This window comes from Bison bison, unplaced genomic scaffold (assembly GCF_000754665.1).
Source record: "Bison bison bison isolate TAMUID 2011002044 unplaced genomic scaffold, Bison_UMD1.0 scf7180017864291, whole genome shotgun sequence".
NCBI lineage: Eukaryota > Metazoa > Chordata > Mammalia > Artiodactyla > Bovidae > Bison > Bison bison.
In genome coordinates, this window is record NW_011494863.1 from 3,709,067 (window position 1) to 3,726,053 (window position 16,987).

Here is a 16,987-nt window from a genome sequence, read left to right on the forward strand (position 1 = left end):
CCGGCTGGGCGCCGCGGACACCATGGGGCTGCCCGCGCTCGAATTCAGTGACTGCTGCCTCGACAGCCCTCACTTCCGAGAGACGCTGAAGTCGCACGAAGCGGAGCTGGACAAGACCAACAAATTCATCAAGGAGCTCATCAAGGACGGGAAGTCACTCATCAGCGCGCTCAAGAGTGAGTGCCCCGGAGCCTGGCGGGGACGGTGCCCCGGGGCGGGAGGGGCCGTCGGGTGGCGCTCAGACCTAGGGGTCCCGCCCCCGGCTGGATTTCTGCTCCTGGGCGCTGAGGGACGGGCGTAGACCTTTGTCGCGAGGCGGAAAGGATACGTAAAACGGGCGAGCTAGCAACAAGACAGTGAAGGAAGAGACCCATCACCCGGCCGTTTGCGTTCCGGGGTGACTGGGAGGTGACCGAGCGCTAGTAGCGCTCTGGGGCGCCGCGGGTGGGTGTGCGCTGCACACACAGGTGTCTCAGGAGTGGGACTGGAGTGCCTGGAGCACCGTAGCATATTGGGAAACCCCTTCGCGTCCACGACTCCGGCTTCCTTGGGGGAGAGTTGCCCACCCCTGAGTGCCCAGCCGTGGGAATGGAGCGTGCCCCGCCAAGGGGGCGCTGCCTCCCCTCAGGAAAAGGCGGGTTGTATCTGCTTCGTTCCCTTTACGCTGCTCAAGCCTGCTCAGGGCCGCCGGGGTCTCCGAGAGGTCTCCTTCCCTTCCCAGAGAAGGGCTGGGTAGGGTGGTTGGTCAGCTTGCGATTCTTTGGAGTAGTGGCAGCTTGTAACCCACCAGATCTAGAATCAGGGCCACGTACGTGTGCAGGGTCTGATTCTTGTGTTTAGCAGAAGGTGATAGGGGTGGGAGTACAGAATCAGAGTGTTCCTTTACTCTAAAGTGTGGGCGAGGGTTTAAAAATAGAACGAACATATCCTCTCCCTCTCCCGCTCCCTCACTCTCCTTTTTTACCTCTACCAATATCCTTGAAAACTCAAAGGTTTGGGAAGGAATGTCCTCGATCTTCGCTCAGAAAGAAGTTTAAACTTATCCTTAGAGATTTTCGAACCTTTTGTAAAACCATTTTTGCAAATTTCCCTTTGGCAGGGGAGAAATGAAATTTACATTCTCTGTATGATTTCCCTTGTCATTTGCAGAGCCAGAGAGTGTCTCCTTCTGGCCAAACGAGTGCTCTAGGGATGGATGCCTTGGATTGCTGAGCTCCTTTTTTTGGGTGCCTTTTCTGTTTACCCATTTAAGAATAATTTGGTCCATCTTTTATTTTTAAGAATCAGAAATAACATAAAGGCAGATAGTGGAATTGTCTTTCACTTGACTTTTCCTTTCTCTTTGCTGCATTTCTTAATAGGTGATATCTTTCAACTAGGAAAGCTTGTCTTGGCAGACTGCAGCCGTGGGTCTGAGAATTGTCACCAAGTCTCTTTAAAGGAGACTTAAAGTCAAATGCCTGAGATGTCATTTTGTGAGCCTGTTGCTTCTAAAGATGAAGAAGACAGTGGAGCCCCAGGGCAGCAAGTGGTAGTCTTTTGAGGTGAAATAAAAGTAGAACTTTGGTGTGCTGAGGCTCATCAGAGGCAGGGTCTCTGTTGGAGGCTGTGACCTGAAGCAAATGAATAGACTTTTCTTTTGTTCATGACCAGGGCCATCCTTGGAATATGTGACCCCTAGTTTGGAGTAAGTTAGGGGCTCACTTACAGGTTGGGCCCACAAATTTTGTTTGAATCTCAGACTGGCTTTAATTGGGCCTCTGCTTTATTCAGCAAACATCTGGAGTTTGTGTGCTCGATATTACCCTGGGCACTGAGGATGTATTAGTGACTGTTCTCTTGTCCCTGTGGCTGTGGAGACTTACTCCATACTAGGCACTGCTTCACCCACAAATTGTCTCACGTATTGTAACTCATCTTACAAATGAGAAAGCAGGCTTGAAAGAATCACTAGCTGAGAGTCTCACTGCTCTAAGAGCAGGTCTGTTTTTGAGCCCCCGCAGGGTCTGAACCAGAGATGAAGTTCCTGCTGATATTGAGCTCTTAATTCTGCCTCATTCCTCTTGCCCAGAATGGATCCCCTGGTCCAAGAGTGTTGGAATTTGGACTTGAATTTTGTATCTTAGCCTTGAGTCTGAGGAGAATGCCTGTATGTGACTGGCAGTTTATCTGCTTGCCACTATTTTTAAGGTGTGTGGGGGGAGGAATTTAAGAATTCTTTGGGTAGGAGGAAACAGTACAGGTGATAAAATTAAAGAGTTTTTTAAATTGTCTAATGAATGGACCAGCTCTATAACTTGGGGGAGAGCTAGGTGTTCTAAACTCTTAATATCCAGCTCTGTTACTAACTATACTCTTCTACTCTTCTAGTGCTTGAACAAGTGCCACATACCCTCTTAAAGAGGGTAGAGGTGATGATTATTTCCTGAACTTCAGGCATTGTGTTATCATTAGGTCCTTCTTGCATGGTATATTACTATGCTGCTGCTGCTGCTAAGTCGCTTCAGTCATGTCTGACTTTGTGCGACCCCATAGATGACAGCCCACCAGGCTCCTCCGTCCCTGGGATTCTCCAGGCAAGAACACTGGAGTGGGTTGCCATTTCCTTCTCCAATGCATGAAAGTGAAAAGTGAAAGTGAAGTCACTCAGTCTTGTCCGACTTTTAGCGACCCCATGGACTGCAGCCCACCAGGCTCCTCCGTCCATGGGATTTTCTAGGCAAGAGTACTGGAGTGGGGTGCCATCGCCTTCTCTTACTATGCTATATACTTACTATGCTAGTATATGTGTATTCATTTTTTGGATCATTTTATCACTTCTGCAAAATGTAAAGTGTTTTATATATATATATGTAAAAATACATAATTGTGTAAGTAACATTGGTTTAGATGATTCATAGGCTCTTCCATCTCTAAAATTTTATGGCTTTATTTTATAATTAATATGCACAGATCTTTGGGTTTAGATTTCCTTTGTGTGTTAATCTGAGGCAATAATACTGGCCTCCAGGGATTGCTGAAGTTCGGCTAGATCATTGCTCTTTATGAATGAGGAAACTGAAGACCAGAGAGATCAGTAACCTGCCCAAGGCATCACAGCAATTAAGTGTACTTAAACATAAGTTATCTGATTCCAGAGACTATGCACCTAACTGTGAAGTAGAAATGTTGTGTAGGTCTGTTGTCTATTGAATAAAGAATCTGGTGAACTAACGAACTCCTAGAAGTCTTTCCCTGGAGCTCAAACCTCTGGGCTGGACACAAGGCAGCTAAGCAATAAAATAATTTGGGGCCTACATTTCAGAAACTCCTGCCTTTGGAGAAAGTTCTTGTTTGATGTGGTGATTCCCAGTCAATTTTTTCTGTGCTAATTTGTCTAGACATTTTCTGTGAGCACTCTTTCCTTGACCTGATTAATCTGTCTCAGTCCAGAGGATTCTATATATTTTGGTCCTTTTTTCTTTCTGGAGAGATAATAGAGGCTGGCGATGATGTTCAGACACTTGTAGAATTAAGAGTTTTAGGATTTTCTGTGTTTGGTTCTTGACCTCATCACTTATTGGGCAAATCACTAAGCCTGAGCTCCTCCTGTGTAAAATGGGAAGAGCCACGCTGACCTCCTAGGGCTATTGTGAGCACGTAATGAAACAGTGCATGTAAAGAAAGCACTTAGCTTGGGGCCTGGTGTGTAGTGCTGCTTAGTTAATGGTAGCTATTATTATCTTCCAGAATGTCAAGATTCAGAGCAAGAGTCACTAAGAGCAGAATTGTCTACACGAGTGCACTGAACTTCATTTCTGTCTGTCTCATGGACTTCATGGCAAATCAAATGTGATTTCATAGAACTGAAAGTGAATTAAGCTTTTGGTTTTGAGAGGTGTTTTTCAGGAACTGTTTTCTTTCCACCTTTAGAGTTGGTTTATGGACTTGTTCCTGGGGATATGCCTCTTTCAATTTGACTTCTTTCTAAGATAGAGTGAATTCTCTTAGGTGGGAGGGGTGGGGCAGGAATTCACATTTTAGAATATCAACTTTGTTTGAGATATAATTTGTTCACCCTCTTAAAGCATCTAATTCAGTGGTTCTTAGTACATCCACAGAGCTATGCAGCTGTCACCACAATCAATCTTAGAATATTTTCATCACCTCCAAAAGAAATTCCATTCCCATAAACAGTCATCCCCCACCATTTTCTCCTAAGTCCTCCCTCCCCATTCTTCTGCCCTCCAGCCCTCATCAAGCACTGATGTATTTTCTGTCTCTACTGATTTTCCTATTCTGGATATCAGAAGTGTAATTTTAATAATTTTTGCTTAGATGGTGGTGGGCAACTTGAGCCACTGAGTTCTTGATTGGAATTTCAGGTGGGAAACTTTGAACCATAAGCTGCTCTCCTACAGTGGGGTTTAAGCAGGGGTGACGTCCCAGAGACTGAACTGTGTCCTAGGGGAAAACCCAGTTTTCTCATGAGATGGAAAGATGGATTCATTCTAGTTCCTGGCATTTTCAAGGATGCAGAAAGTGAAAGTGTTAGTAGCTCAGTTGTGTCTGACTCTGTGACCCCATGGACTAGCCTGCCAGGCTCCTCTGTCCATGGATTTCTCCAGGCAAGAATACTGGAGCTGGTTGCCATTTCCTTCTCCAGAGGGTCGTCCCAGTCCAGGGATTGAACCCGAGTCTCCTGCATTGCAGGTGGATTTTTTATCATCCGAGCCACCAGGGAAGAGACTACCAAAACTAGAACAAGGATCCACCCTCTTCTGTCAGTCAGCTTTCAGTCAAGTTGGGGCAGAGAGTGTGATACTGAATAAAGCCTTTCTCTGGGGTTGGTATCTTGTTGGGTGACACTTTTTTTTTTTTTAAGTAAAGTGAAATGAGTGTATCTGTGTTTCTCCAGTTCAGCCTGTAGTTTTCGTGAGACTTTTTGGGTATGATATGCCTTTATCACTGCATTCTCAGAGGTTAGTAATTCTGACCTGCATCATGTTTCCAAGGCAATCACAGTGAATTTTAACAGAAATAAATTAATAAGAATGCCAGTAAAAAACACAGCAGTAAATTTTAGCTGCTGTGTATTTGTCTGTCAATATCAAATCTTAAATTCAAGGCACCTTTATCTTTTAACAGAAATAAGAATTGTAGAAATCTGTCATCATAACTGTATATGAACAAAGCAAAATGCTGTATTTTGGACCTTGAACCAAGTGGAGAGATGGGTAAAAAGTCTGATATACTTAAGTGAGGTCATACTTAAAAGGTTTTTTGCTAAGGCATGAAGAAAGAACATTTAGATAGTGCATTCAGTTCAGTTCAGTCGTTCAGTTGTGTCTGACTCTTTGTGACCCCATGAATCGCAGCACGCCAGGCCTCCCTGTCCATCACCAACTCCCGGAGTTCACTCAAACTCACGTCCATCGAGTCGGTGATGCCATCCAGCCATCTCATCCTCTGTTGTCCCCTTCTCCTCCTGCCCCCAATCCCTCCCAGCATCAGAGTCTTTTCCAATGAGTCAGCTCTTCGCATGAGGTGGCCAAAGTACTGGAGTTTCAGCTTTAGCATCAGTCCTTCCAAAGAACACCCAGGACTGATCTCCTTTAGGATGGACTGGTTGGATCTCCTTGCAGTCCAAGGGACTCTCAAGAGTCTTCTCCAACACCACAGTTCAAAAGCATCAATTCGTCGGTGCTCAGCTTTCTTCACAGTCCAACTCTCACATCCATACATGACTATTAGAAAAACCATAGCCTTGACTAGATGGACCTTTGTTGGCAAAGTAATGTCTCTGCTTTTGAATATGCTACCTAGGTTCCAAATAGGAAAAGGAGTACGTCAAGGCTGTATATTGTCACCCTGCTTATTTAACTTATATGCAGAGTACATCATGAGAAACACTGGGCTGGAAGAAGCACTAGCTGGAATCAAGATTGCCGGGAGAAATCTCAATAACCTCAGATATGCAGATGACACCACCCTTATGGCAGAAAGTGAAGAGGAACTAAAAAGCCTCTTGATGAAAGTGAAAGAGGAGAGTGAAAAAGTTGGCTTAAAGCTCAACATTCAGAAAACGAAGATCATGGCATCTGGTCCCATCACTTCATGGGAAATACATGGGGAAACAGTGGAAACAGTGTCAGACTTTATTTTTTGGGGGCTCCAAAATCACTGCAGATGGTGATTGCAGCCATGAAATTAAAAGACGCTTACTCCTTGGAAGAAAAGTTATGACCAACCTAGACAGCATATTAAAAAGCAGAGACATTACTTTGCCAACAAAAAAGATAGTGCAGTACTTAAGGGGGGGAAAAAAGAATGAAATTTAAATAGTTTTGATAGTATTAGCTAGAGGGCATTCTTGAGGCTCAGTGGGGCCCTGACTTCATATTGTGGGCGGGAAAAAAGTAAAAGTTATCTCGTATCTACATTCTTAAATAATGCAAGCTGTCATTAATTGCCATAGTTTATACGTCCAGTCTGATAGATGTGTTCTAGAAGAAGCATAAAAAGAAAGTGAAAGTGAAAGTTGCTCAGTGTGTCCAACTCTTTAAGTACTCCAGGCCAGAATACTGGAATTGGTAGCCATTCCCTTCTCCAGGGGATCTTCCCAGCCCAGGGATCGAACCCAGGTCTCTTGCATTGCAGGTGGATTCTTTACCAGCTAAGCCACAAGGGATGCCCAGAAGAAGCATATATGTCTTCAGTGTATTGAAAATTGTTTCTAATCCTCCGTTGGTAACTGCTCTTCTGCATTTCACAATGATCTGGATTCTGAACATTAGTAATACTAGTGGGCATTCTCTTTATAGAAGTCCTTCCACAGGATGCCTTCAAGAATACACTGGATGTGGCTCTGGCCCCTTTATGTAGATGGGGAGCATATCTCAGCATTAAGTTCATTTAAGAAGTGAACTCTGCAGAATTAACTTGGAACTGGTAATGCGCAGGCTGAGGAGACCCAGACCTGGGGCACATCCAGGCCTCTGTTATCAGGCAGACTTGATGTTCAGTCAAGCTCTAGCACATACACTCTGTTAAGACCTTGGGAGCATTGTCAGTTTTCTCAACAAACAAGCAAACAGAAAACCTGGAACCTTGCCAGCAGCTCTTGTTCTCGAAAACTCACCAAGGGCCGGCCCTATGCTAAGTGCACGCATTGTCTCATGAGTCCGTAACCCTGTCCTGCGAGGTGAGTACTCTTATTCACCTGCATTTTGCAGTTAGGGTAACTTGTCTCAGGTCACAGAGCTAGGAAGTCGTGCAGGCAAGTTTTGAACTTGGCAATGGACTGCAGGGCTTCTCTTAAACATGACCCATCAGTGCTTCAGTAAACACTTCGGCAGTGAAGATACAAATTCTTCAGAGAGCTAGACGCTAAACAGGAGAAACGTGCAGCAGGTGTTAGATTAAGTGAGAATATTGGACCCATTGTTTTTCACTCTCTGAGTCCTGGTTGCAAAGAATAGCCAAGATTTGTATTGTGCTCTGAAGTTTTGTGTTCTCATCATCGTGGGATTAAAGAACCATTGTAGGCTAGTGAGGCACAAGTAAGGGTGCCTAACTACTTCTTGGCTTTTTGAAGCAGTAGAGTTGCTCTTTGGGGGTAGCACTGATTACCAGTGAGTCTCTCTCTTCTTTTTAATGTTATTTAGAAAATGCATACTTTTCTAACATTTCTTTTTTCAGTTGAAATATTAAAAAATTGAGATATAATTGACACAGAACATTTTTTAGTGTTAGGTGTACAATGTCATGATTCGCTATTTGTATATATTATGAAATGATCGCCACAATATGTCTAGTTAACATCCATCACCATACATATATTACGAATTTTTTTTCTTGTGATGAGAACTTTTAAGACGTCTTCTCTTAGCAGCTTTCAAATTATAGTACTATTAACTATAGTCACCATGCTATGCATCACATTCCATGACTTATTTATTTTGTGAATGAAAGTTATTCTCTTTTAACTGGGTAGTAGAGAGTTGAACATGGAGGCCAAAAACCTGTTCCTGGGTCTGATTTGTTAAGATAAATAGTTCGTCCTTTTTGCTCATTAAAACGAGAGTGGAAAAAAAATCATCAAGAGTGGTGTGCTTAAAAACACGTCACCCTTTTGTACTTCTTTAGGATTTGATGTAGGTTTTTGCAGTAGTGAGATGAGTCCTTCATTAATAGTATAAACTCCCAAAGGCTCTTCAGTGCCGACCTGCTTTGTTTAGGACTAATATTATTTTTTACTTAACAAATCCTAAAGGATCAAATGCATATGGAATTAGGTAACAAAAAGTTTTTTTCTCAGCTCTTTTGCTTTGCTTTAGCACCTTTCGAATAAAAGAAGAAAAAGCATTTCCTAATTATTTGTAAATGGTGGTAATTTGCAATACTGACATTTGGAATATTACTTATACAAATATAAACATCTGCAAATTATATCCAAACAAGATTTTGTAGTTTTTATATAACACTGGCTTTGAAAAAAGTCCTTCCACTTTAATCCAGTTATTCAGTTCTGGATTGGACTGAATAAATTGCATCTATAATCTGTAAATAAATTGCATCTATAATTTCCCACGTGGCCCAGTGTAAAGAATCTGCCTTCAATGCAGGAGACATAGGTTTGATCCCTGGGTCAGGAAGATCCTCTGGAGAAGGAAATGGCAACCCACTCCAGTATTCTTGTCTGGGAAATCTCATGGACAGAGGGCTGTATTCATTGGGGTCGCAAAAGAGTTGGACACCACTTAACGACTGAACGACAATAATCTATAGCACTCAGCCCACTGATTTGAGGCTTAAGTTCCCCCTTCCCTCCTTAAAAAAAATATGATTAATAGACTTTATTTTTTAGAGCAGTTTCAGGTTTACAGAAATATTGAGTGGAAAGTATAGAAAGTTCCCATATAGCCTCTCACACCCATTTCTCTCAGTACATTTGTTACAATAATGACATAGTGTTATAACTCAAGTCCATAGTTTACATAAGGGTTCATTCTTTGTGTTGTATATTCTGTGGGTTTTGAGAAATGTATTGACCTTAACAGTATCATGCAGAATAGTTTCAGCCTGTGAAATACATGTCTTTGTATGGACATATGTTTTCATTTCTTATTTAATTTCCCACCTAGGAGTAGAATTACTAGGTTGTATAGATAAACTTAAGTTTAATTTTGTAAAAGCCTGCCAAACTCTATTCTGCACCAGAGGTATCCTTTTAAATTCCCCTCAGCATCATCCAAGGGTTCCAGTCTCTCCACATTATCACCAATACGTGCTATTGTCTGTCTTTTTGATTGTAGCCATCCCAGTGGGTGGGAAGTGGTACCTTTTGGTTTTAATTTGCATTTCTGTGATACTTACAATGTCCAGCATCTTTTCATAAGCTCATTGGCCACTGATGCATTTTCTTTGCTGAAGTGTCTGTTCAGATCTTTTAGATGGGCACTGTTTACATCTCGGATTGTTTTTTAATCCTTTTGTGCGTGCATGCTCAGTTTCCAAGTTGTATCTGACTGTGACCCTGTGGACCATAGCCCGCCAGGCTCCTCCGTCCATGGGATTTCCTAGGCAAGAATACTGGAGTGAGTTGCCCTTTCCTTCTCCAGGATATCTTCCTGACCCTGGGATCAAACCTGCATCTCCTGCATTGCATTCTTTAACACTGAGCCACCTGGGAAGCCCTTAATTCTTTTACTTTTTCCGTAAAACTTTTGATGAGTAAGTGAACACCATTGGGTATACTTTATTTGCCCTCATTTGGGGACTTTTTGCTTCTACTTGCTTCAACCTCAGATGTACTTGACTGATCAGTTTCACATCCTAGGGCTTGAAAGGTGATTCTGACAAGGCTATGGTTCAGATTTCTGCTCTAGTTAGGCCAGTCAGCGTCCCTCTGGGGAGAGGCCCCAGGCTGAACTTCCTAATGCTGGCCAATGTAAGCTAATGATCACAAACCCCATGAATTGACAAAATGAGAATGGGTCAGGGAGAAAGTGTTGTCACCATGAAGCTATTGGGGAAAGCAGTTCATGAAGGTGACTTTGTTACCCGGTCTAGGCCATTACATTTTAAAAAGTTAGCCAAAGGAGAGATGCCAGTATGAAGCTAAGTGTCATACACTTCTGACTGACTCAAGTTTTAATTTTTAAAATTATAACCCAGTATGTTTTAAATTGTATATCTTAGGCCATCAGAGGAAGGCTTTCATTCAACAAACATGGAGTCTTGCTTTGCTCTTACCATGTCATCCAAGCCTTGGCCTTGAGGAAGGGCTTTTAAGGTTGTGGTAACAGATGCAGAAGTTGTGAGGTGAGAGGAATTATGGGGTGTCTCAGGGCTTGCAGGGAGGCCAGTGTAGCTGGAGCAGAGCGATGGCAGATGAACAGGGAGAGAGGCTGGGAGGCAAGTCCTCGAGGTCTTGACTCCCAAAGGGACTTTGAGTTTCATTCTGAGTGTGATGGAAAGTCAGGGGAAGGTTGTGACATCATCCTTCTTGTGCTTTAAGAGATTATGGGGACCACTGTGTAGAGAATAATTTAGTGGGGCAAGAATGGAGGCAAGGGGAGCAGTTAGGAGGCTGTATAATAGGTGAAGTAAGAGGCAGTGGCACCTTGGGCTAGGGGGCAGCATTGGAGATGTAGGTCAGATTCTGGGTGTTTTTGGAAGTCCAGCCCACGAGATCTACTATTTGATCAGATTTAGGCTTTGAGACTAAAAATCAAGAATGACTCAAATGTTTTTAGCTAGAGCAGTTATGTGAATGATGGTGCTATTTTCTGAAATAAGGATCACTTGGGAAGGATTAGGTTTGGGGGAAGATGAACAGTGTAAATGGATGACCTAATCTTATAGTGCAAAGACAAAAAATTATACATTTCATGAATACACTCATAAAAGAACCGCAGAGTGTGGAAGTGTACAGAGTAAAGCACCCCCTTGCCTGAGTTAGCCACCGATGTGCTCTTTTACTCGTCCTTTTTCTGTGCATATTTGTTGTTTTCATAAGTGGAGTTATAGGATATGAATTAGTCTGTGTTTTGCTTTTCTGGTTGGTATTATGTCTTAGAGGTCTTCCATGTCAGTACACATATACAGTGTATTCTTTTAACACCTGCAGAGAGCACTGCTATGTGGCGACACCATGGCTGATTTACCCCTTCTCCTGTTGAGGGATATTTGGATTGCCTCAGTTTTCACTATCAGAGAAAGTGCTACAGTGATGATTTGCACACTTTGCTTTCTGTGTGGGTCCTAGTAGTTCCATGGGGGTAGATTCCTTAAAGCGGAATTATTGCCAGCTCCAATCTATTTATTTATTATTTTTTACAAGCTCCTTGACATTGACTCTTTAGGTCCTTGGCATCCCTGTCTAGTTGGCATTTGTCTGGCACTGTTTTAAGTGTGTTGTTAGATTGTTTCTGAAGCTTAACGTTTTGCTTTAATTGGAAGCAGCCTTAACAGGACAAGCTCTTCTTTTAGGTGCTGGCATGGATTCTGAAGGAACCAGGGACTAGAAAAGAGAGAGATTACAATTAATTGGCTGTGTCCTAATTAACATTGGACCTGTCTGATATCCTTTCTGAGCTCTAAGTTCTTACAGATAAAATGGGACATGGGATGTGGCTTTGCCCATATCTAATAGGCTGTTCCAACCTCAAGTTTCAGGGAAATCACATTTGTTAGGGTGAGGAAAATAGCCTTGGTGGCCAGAGGAATATTTACAAATTAGAGTCACTGGAGTTTACACATTTTGTAGAAACGCAGAGTGGAGAAAGAGAGGAAATAGTAAGGAAAACAGCTTGGCAGTGTGGGCCAGAAGCTGTCACGGCATGTTTATATCTGGCTCATTTCACCTTGGTAGGAAGGCATGGAATGCTGCAGGGGGTGAGCCTGGAGGCTTGGGCAGTGTTACTATAGTTAGAAAGTGGAGATTCCTGGGGCTGGAGGGGGCTGTCTCTGTGTGTGTGTGTTTTCTTTGCCAGATGGATAAAGGGTTGAGGGGCTTGGGAATTCTGGATCAAACCTTGCTAACTGGCTGGCTTCCTTTGGCCAAGCCAGTAGCTACGATTTGATTCCTGCTGCTGCCACAGAGGAAAAGCCAAAATAAACCCCATTTTACATGGTTTGTAAAGACACCACGCGTTGATTTCAGAGCTCATCTGATCTTGCTGTCAAATGTGCTTTTAAGTTTATTCCAGGCTGATTTGAACACTTTGAAAAGATGAAGTGGCTTCTCCCGTGAGACTTTAGGTAGGTTTCCAGGTAGATCGAGTTGAACTTGAGGCTATTTCTGTGCCACAGAGACTGTCAAGCAGATTGAGCCCAAACCATAACAGATTCCTGACTGTATCTTGTTATTACACTGGTGGGTCAAGTGTACAAGATTATTATCAGTTGAGCAAGTGAGATGAAATTAAAACAGCATTTTTACTTTAATTCATACCTATGTTTCTTTTTAAAAAGTTTATGTCACTAATACCTGTAAATAGTACACAATTTAGAAGGGACAGGAAGGAATGCAAGCATCCTTAGATGCCTCCTGTCTCCAGATTCCTGGTTCTTCTACTGGAGACAGCATTTCACCCATTCTTGAGTATTTTTCAGATATAATTTATGCATGTGCCAGCAAATACATATTTATATATTTCTCCGGTAGCAAGCCATATGCACTGTTTTGCATATATTTGCATTTTGTACTATTTTAATGGATTTTGAATATTATTCAACTTTGGTACATATAGAGCAAATTCATTTTTAGCATTGCATTGTATGGCACTGTATGGACATAATTTATTTAATCAGGCTTCCTGGGTGGCTCAACTGGTAAAGACTCTGTCTGCAGTGCAGGAGATGTGGGTTCGATTCCCAGGTCAGGAAGTTCCCCTGGAGAAGGAAATGGCAACCCACTCCAGTATTCTTGCCTGGGAAACCCCATGGACAGTGGAGCCTGGTGGGCTACAGTCCATGGGGTTGCAAGAGTCAGACATGACTTAGTGACTAAACCACCACCAAATAATAGACATTTAGATAATTTCCAACCTTTTGCTACTATAAGCAATGCTGCTGTGAACCTCCTGGTACCACCTGTCATGGGCAGATGAGTGAGTAGATCTATAGGGTGAATTCTGGAAATGGAACTGCTGGGCCAGAGGGTGCGTACACTTTTCATTTCAATGGGTATCTCATAGGAGTGCTTCTGAAAAGTTCTGAGTGAACTGAATTTTATAAATCACATTTTTGGAGTCGAAAGGGAATCCATCATTTGATTTATCGTAGAGTGGCGCCTGCAATAAAGCAGTGCTTCGGGTTTTGTCCATTTCCTACTCCTCAGTTTGTGTGTACTTCATTCTGGGATCAGAAGTGACAACAAAATTGTTCCCTAAAATGAGCCAGAGCTGGACTGGTGATGCCTTGCGCGTGGGCCCCGGAGAGCTTGTCTGTGCCTCTGGTGAGGGTGCAGTGGAGCGCTGTCTTGGTGCAGTGTGTGCTTTACTTGGGAGGTTTGTCACGTGTGAAGGAGGGCAGGCTCCCACATCTGTTGACAGAAGACTTTTATTCTGAGCCAGTAGGCACAGCTTGTCTGTCTGTGAAGCTTTTCTGGGAAGTGGCAAGGGAGCTGGGCATTTTCGTCTGACCTCTCTCTGCTGCCTGCCTCTTCAGCAGAGCTTGGCACTTGCCCTGATGGAGGGCACGTGTTGTCTGTGGTCTCTAGTTCAGTGCCTGGGACCACTCACACTGTGGTGGAAGGCTCCTGGTAGTGGGGTTCTGGGACGGGGCGAGCATAGTGACTGCTCTGGTTGCTCGGCGTCTTCAGGAGGCCAGGGAACCATAGACCGTCCACAGTACAATGACTCCTGGCAGGTCAAGAGGATCTCTGGGGAGCTAGCAGAGGACTTGGGGAAAGGCCAGTCCAGGGAGGCAGTGTTCCTAACCATCAGTCTTCTAAAATCACCTAGGTCATTTCTGCGCCACCTTACCACGGTTTATTTATTTTGAAAACGTCTACTCATTAAAAATTACATTTATTTCAAAAGAGAACGTTATAGCATCCTGAAATCATGGGTTTGATGTGGTTAGTAATATTTTTTCCTAGATTATCTTCAAGTGGTCATTAATTCATAATCATTACATTGAAAAGTATCGGTGGTTGTATGATCTAAAACAGAACTATATTCTATCAGCGATCTGAGCTTCCCTGTGCTTTGTGCTGTCCTGGAGCAGAAGTGTGTCAGAGAACAGACACTATGTGGCCATTGTGCCAGGAGGGAAGCGAAGGGCAGAGATGTGCTTCTCAGACTCAGGTGCTGGTGTCCGGGTAGGTGGCGGTGTGCCAGGGAGTATGCAAAGCCAGTGGCACGGAGTACACTTCTTGAAAATCTGTTTTACTCAGTGGAATCATTATTTGAATATTCAAGCAAACACCCATAAATTATAGAAGAGAAATCAAGATACCATGGCACTTTTCACGGAAGACCTGCTGGTGTGACTGAAGAGGAGAACAGAGGAAGAGGGAGCAGGGGTGTCCCTGGCTGAACTGTGCACCCCCAGAGAAGACCTGCAGTGTATGGTGGGGGACACGGGGCTAAGAGTCCTTGCTGAGTTATTTCCATGGGACCTACAGTTGGAGACACCTACCAGGTGGAGGGAAAAACAGGCCAGGGGCCCCAGAGAGAGAGGGGGTACTGCTGTGGGTTTGGGTCTCACCAGGTGTTATTAGAGGCCCAAGCAGTCCATTGAAGTCACTGGGAGTCTGGGACTCACCCCAGAGATTCTAATGTAATTTGTCTGGGTTGCAACTTGTGCCAGGGGAATTTTAAAAACACCCCAGGTACTGCTAATGTGCAGCGCAGTTGGAGAACTACTGGCATGGAATGAGAGGAGAGCGCGGGGGCCGAAATTGTGGCATCAGCATCAGCATTCGGCAGAAGAGGTGGGTGGAATAGGGATGGAGAGATTTGTTCGGATTAAGTATGAGGTGTGTCTTCCTGGGCAGTGTGGGTGAGGGCTTGCCTAAAGCCTTTGAATTTTGCCCTTTGAAACCGGAGAAAGAGGTTTAAGTACGAGGGTGACACGTATCCACCATCTGATATTATTGTGAGGAGTAAATGAGATTATCATAGGTATCGTGACGGGTAAGCAGGCCCCTGGTAAGTCCTCTGCAATTGGAATGTCACTACTGTCATTTCTAGATTTGTCTCTGGAAGGAGCCGTTAGAGCAGGTCAAGGAATGATGGGGAATTGGCTCCAAAGGGTACAGGTTCTCCCGCTTCAGAACATCTCAGCATGTGGCTCCACGCCTAGGATCCAATCGTCCCATGAGCCTGGGGAGGCCTGGAAGCTCCTGAAGGGAAACTTCCTGCTCACAGTCACAGGGCACACATTTCCCCACAGTGAGTACTGTCAGGGTTAAAGTCATTTGGGATCAGAGCCTGTGATTATATTGCATGGTTTTTGTTTAAAAACCTAGAAGAAGCATAATGAGCTGACTGAGCTGTTGTTGCACTGCTGGTGGGGGGAACCCTGTCTCCTGGAGAGCCGCAGAGGGACTGGCGGATGGCTCTGGAGGACGAACTGTGCACCAAACCCAGAGAGGGCTGGGGTACCTCCAAGGTGCGTTTGGAGAACTCATTTCTGGCAACAGCTCCTCCTTATCTCTCTTCTGATCTCAGTGGGTTCTCAGCCTCCTAGGAAGGACTGGGTGACGGAGCAGATAACAGCTACCGCTGTTGGGACCCTGGGGTGTTGACCCGTGCAGCTTTCCCCTTGTGATTTGCTTCTTAAGAAATTCTGTAGGCTGCTCTTCCAAAGACAGGGAAGGGGGTTTGCATTTGTATCTGACTGGTTCCTTGAGATGTTGACACAAATCCTGCCCTGGGCCGGTACCCAGCAGAGCATCAGCCTCATGACTCTGACTGTGGGCAGCGCGGAGACCAGGCAGGCCCTGGGGATGGGCACCTTGGCATCTGCAGCCTCGTCCAGCCCCAGCCACACCCAGAGGTGTCTGGCCTGCTGGCCAGGCCTTGGAAGCCACAGATGACTTTGCTTGCTGCCCTCTCCCAGCCCTCTGACCGAAGCTGCCCTGAGCTCAGTGTGCAAGGTTAGCAAACCACCATATTGTCAGCTCTGTGTAGAGCAACAAGATGGTTCTCTCTCTGGAAATAAATTCTGTTTCTCTCTATATAGCCAGCATGCTTGGAATCAGTTCCCCAGCGGGAAGCTCTGCTCCAGTGCTTAGAAAATTGGAGTGGCACTGAGCTTTTGGCCCCCGTATCTTGTGGGTTCTGTCTTTGGCTTGCTTTCCTGTCCCCTGTCTCTTCTGGCTGGCATCACATCATACTGTGATGAAAGGAGAATCCCAGCAGGGCTTGGGATTTTGCACTTGAGGTGCAGAGTTCAAGCGTGAAGATGGTTATCAGCCGACAAGAACCTATATTTGGCTTGTTTTCACAAATCTTAGTTTTGAATATTGGGGTCTCATATTCTCCACCTCCCCTCTGATCTGGAGAACTGAGCCCCTTAAAAAGAAGGTTGAAATGTTTTTTGGTGGTTATCTTAAATGAGAGACTTGTGAAATGTTACGGAGGAAAAGGATGACTCATGCTTCTTACTGTGACACCTCAGTCAGATCACTGAGCTCCTCAAATGTGTTGGCATGGAGTTAAGCAATGGTGGGCAGAGACCTTGGAGGTCCTGCCGTAGGGTTTTTGAAAGTAACTTAATGAGATGTAATTCACATACCCCACAGTTCACTTATTTATAAGGTACAGTTCATGACTTTAAGTATGTTCACAGAATTTTTCACCCGTCTCCACAAGTAATTTTAGAATATGTTTGGTCATCATCCTCAAAAGAAATCCTGCACTCCTTCGCCAGCATCCCCACCTCCCCAGCTCTAGTCAGCCACTCAAGATTTTAACTCAAAGTGTGGTGCTCGCCTGTCTGCTTTGTCCTTAGATCGTTTTAAACTATAGATCTGTTTCCTTTAAGGAAA

At 44.2% G+C, this 16,987-nt stretch overlaps 1 protein-coding gene across 3 annotated transcripts in view; it reads left to right on the plus strand.

The window, feature by feature from the left end:
* The first annotated feature begins 6 nt into the window (after window positions 1-6).
* The window catches only part of ARHGAP26 (Rho GTPase activating protein 26), a 476,468-nt gene continuing 459,487 nt past the window's right edge, over window positions 7-16,987 (plus strand). For all 3 annotated transcript variants that reach the window (XM_010850441.1, XM_010850442.1, XM_010850443.1), the window contains exon 1: window positions 7-176. In XM_010850441.1, the coding sequence (XP_010848743.1) occupies window positions 23-176 (154 nt within the window). In that variant the 5' untranslated portion in view covers window positions 7-22. The remainder of the gene's footprint in view (window positions 177-16,987) is intronic.